This window comes from Amblyomma mixtum, chromosome 8 (assembly GCF_055824585.1).
Source record: "Amblyomma mixtum isolate Tamu chromosome 8, ASM5582458v1, whole genome shotgun sequence".
Classification (NCBI taxonomy): Eukaryota; Metazoa; Arthropoda; class Arachnida; order Ixodida; family Ixodidae; genus Amblyomma; species Amblyomma mixtum.
The window spans coordinates 57,647,491-57,651,228 of NC_143019.1; the positions used below are offsets into that span (position 1 = coordinate 57,647,491).

General features: G+C 52.7%; 1 protein-coding gene across 1 annotated transcript; it reads right to left on the minus strand.

Annotated features, from left to right (window-relative positions):
* Positions 1-1,812: 1,812 nt before the first annotated feature.
* Positions 1,813-3,480, minus strand: LOC149332575 (solute carrier family 22 member 7-like). Its single transcript, XM_089557528.1, has one exon. It carries the CDS (start codon positions 3,478-3,480, stop codon positions 1,813-1,815), a length of 1,668 nt encoding a protein of 555 aa, XP_089413654.1.
* Between the last annotated feature and the right edge of the window lie 258 nt (positions 3,481-3,738).

Here is a 3,738-nt window from a genome sequence, read left to right on the forward strand (position 1 = left end):
CTGGAGGATTGCGAAAGCATAAAACTAACGCCAAGAACACAGCTAATGATGGCCCCGCCGCGGTGGCTCAGTGGTTGCGGCGCTCGGCTGCTGACTCGAAAGACGCGCGGGTTCGATCCCGGCCGCGGCGGCTGAATTTCGATGAAGGCGAAATTCTTGAGGCCCGTGTACTGTGCGATGTCAGTGCACGTTAAAGAACCCCAGGTGGTCGAAATTTCCGGAGCCCTTCACTACGGCGTCCCTCATAGCCTGAGTTGCTTCGGGACGTTAAACCCCAACAAACTAAACATCTAATGATGTTTTAATCCTCCCACTGGTTCGAAAAAGAGCTTCTCGGCTATCTTGAAAGTAGAAATTATGCGTGTGAGGAACGAATCTGGAACGACGTCACTACGTTTCATGGTTTATGGGGGTTTAACGTCACAAAGCGACTCAGACTATGAGGGACGCCGTAGTGAAGGGCTCCGGAAATTTCGACCAACTGGGGTTCTTTAGCGTGCACTGACATCGCACAGCACACGGGCCTCTAGAATTTCGCCTCCATCAGAATTCGACCACCACGGCCGGGACCGAGCCGGCGTCTTTCGGGTCAGCAGCTGAGCGCCATAACCACTGAGCCACCACGGCGCCTCTGGTCACTACGTTCAAGGCTGGAGTTCTCACCGGAGCGAACTTTCTTTCTTTCTTTCGTGAATAGATATGGTTTGGTTTGGTTTATGGGGTTTAACGTCCCAAAGCGACTGAGGCTATGAGAGACGCCGTAGTGGAGGGCTCCGGAAATTTCGACCACCTGGGGTTCTTTAACGTGCACTGGCATCGCACAGTACACGGGCCTCGAATTTCTCCTCCAAAGAAATTCAGCCGCCGCGGCCGGGATCGAACCCGCGTCTTTTGGGTCAGCAGCCGAGCGCCATAACCACTGAGCCACCGCGGCGGCGTGAATAGATATGCAGCTGCCAAAATTGTACTTACACGAGATATCAAGTAACCGGTTGTAGTCCGCGTCTGGAAACGATAGAAAGTGAAACTAAAGCTAAGCCTTTTCCACAGGCGGAACCTCGCAACGTCTAATAAACATAGTTTCTATGTGCACATGGAGAAAAAAAATTAGCAGTGACTTTGTTCGGCTGTGCCAGGATATACGTAGTGAAATCGAGCGCAATGACGAGGCAAGCGGTGTGAACTTAACTAGTAAGTTAGTAAGTTGTGCTGCACGGAACTCTAGAGCGCAGATTTTTTACTTGTTTTCGTGACAAAGAATTTACGCTGATCAGGCAGTAAAAGAAATTCCCAAGGAGAAACGTATTTGAAAGTGCAGAAGGTAATGACCACGTATCTCGCCACTAGTTATCACTGCAAATAACTTTAGTTTTGCATTTGATTATTTTCCTTCGCTAATACCTTTCAGAATCCTCGGAACAATGTAGCCGAAGGGAGAACTTTAAAGTGTACAAGATGCAAATGTACATAAAATCTCTCGAGAATTCTCTTGGAAACTTCAGAACAGGGCAGTTATTTGGGCGTGCATCCGGTGCGTAAGAGTAATTGTTCTCATACGGTTACACTGCTTCGACTATGAGACAGAAGCGCGCGTTCGCGAACACTCAAGCATTGTCCTAAATCACAGCTTCAGAAAAAAAAAACACAGAAAAAAAGTAAATGTCAATCTTAACACCACGGGTCATGCACCGCTATAGCACTAGCGTCAACTTAGCGCGAGAAGCTCTAAGTGCTTAGCGTCGATTTGACCAAATCCATACTACTCCTGGATCTGCCGGAACTGCTTCTGGAACTGCTCTGGCGGGAGTGACGTCACGGGTGGCCGATGGTTTCCGCGGCATCCCGATTTTCCCTATATTCAAGCGTGCTCTTCATATGGTCTATGCTTCGTTGCCTGAAGCGGGAGGGGCTACTAACAGCGAACTTTGCGCACTCAGCCGTCGTGTTCCGAGGCAGCGCTCGGAGAACAAGGAGAGAGGCGAACATGAGACACGCAGATAAAGCGAAGGCCACGTCGTCGCGCCCGGCGTTCCTCAGCGGTACGCAGACAAACGACGAGATGGCGCCCAGAGCACCGAATCCGTAGATCCAGCCGCTAGCTGTGCCACGAATGGCAGTCGGGAAGAGTTCCAGGCTGTACGCCGTGTACACGACGTAACCGACGAGGCTTAGCGCCTTCGCACACACGGCGAGGCCCAGTCGCACGACCTCTGCCTCAATGGTAGCGGTAAGGCTCAAAAGGCACTGCAGCATGAAGAGCATTCCGAAGCAGGTGCTGATGAACTGCAGCATGGGTTGTCTCGGGATTACTAACATCATAGCCGCGAAGCTTAGCCCGACGATGGGAACGGAGATCCAGTTAAACCCGGGAGGGGCATGTCGTAGCGGTCGTGAGAAAATCACTACTTGCAATACGAAGTACCCGGAGAAACAGCAGAAGAATGCTACCAGAGCCCGCTTTCGAATGGACGCTCCCTGGAGTACCATTGGATCAGAGGTACAGTGGCCTTGAAAGCATACGTGAGGGGCTTTGGTCTTCAGTTTCTGTGATAGACTCGCAGTGTTATGCAAGGGAAAGAGGTTCACCTCGGCAGCGGCGAGCATGGCGTCTTCTGCGTCTTGGAAGCGTCCCTTCGCGACCAGCCACCGCGGAGACTCGATCACCAGGCAGAACGCCGGTGCCGTCAGGTATGTGGGGGCCAGGAAAATTGCCTGTTTCAACGCCCAGTGGATGTTAAATTGCCGCATTATGGTGAACCACAGGTCGGAAAAGAGGACTGCGACCGCCGCGGCTATCACGACGTGCAGTGGCCTGTTCCTGTGGGTTGTGACCTCGAAGAAGAGAACGCTGGTGATGATGTTCGTAGCAGACGCGCTCGCGGACGTGAAGAAGTTTATCACGGCGTGTGCAGCGTAGCTCCTCGCGAGGCACAGTGCTAAGGTTGACCCCAGCAGGACTGCAGTCGATGCCAGAAGGACGGGGTAACGACCCACAGAGTCAGCGGCAGACCCAGCTGCGATGCCGAAAACGGCCACGCTGGCGCTGTGCGCGATGGTGAGAGCAATGCGCAGCGACCGCCGTTCACATACGAGGTCCCACTGGCTTACCATGGAGGTCATCGCCCGTGTCTCGTCGTAGTCCCACGCCGAACAGGGGATGGTCCTTGTGTCGTTCGGGTCCTCTGGGTGTGCGTACTGGCGACACTGGCTGTACCGTCCATTGGCTTCCAGAGGAATGGCTGCTCTCCTCCATTCGAGCGCGGATAAGTTCCCGTAAGGCGGCTGCTTGCACCAGTGGTCGACGTCCGCTGCTGTCAGGGTGATAGCGTAGCTGTGGCAGCCGAAGATAGAGGTTGTGAGCGTGCAGAGTACCAGCATTCGCCTCTGAAAGGTTCCATGTCCGAAGCCGTCGTAGCAGTCGAAGTTTTCGCTGGATAAAAGGTCCTGGTCTTCCAGCCTTCGAGGACAGAAGAGGTCCATCACTGCTCTGTTCCGTGGACGACCTGTCGGACACGAGGAGCAGTTCGGCTAAGCTGGTTGGTTTGCCTAAAATAAAGATGGCTAGTGGCACTTTGCTAAGCTAGTGGGGCTTGCTGGCCAGCTCGCTTCTTCAACTTCTTCTTCTTCTACTTCGAGCTTGTTATTACGTTTCTTTTTCATTCATGATAACTTCATCCACTGAAGGCTGTATATTAGTCCTGGAACCCCAGAGAATTGCAAGTACTAAATTAAGGGAAA

What these genes read in the sequence shown, in the direction of transcription:
- LOC149332575 (XM_089557528.1), bottom strand. Translation starts at nt 3,480, where the DNA reads ATGGACCTCTTCTGTCCTCGAAGGCTGGAAGACCAGGACCTTTTATCC.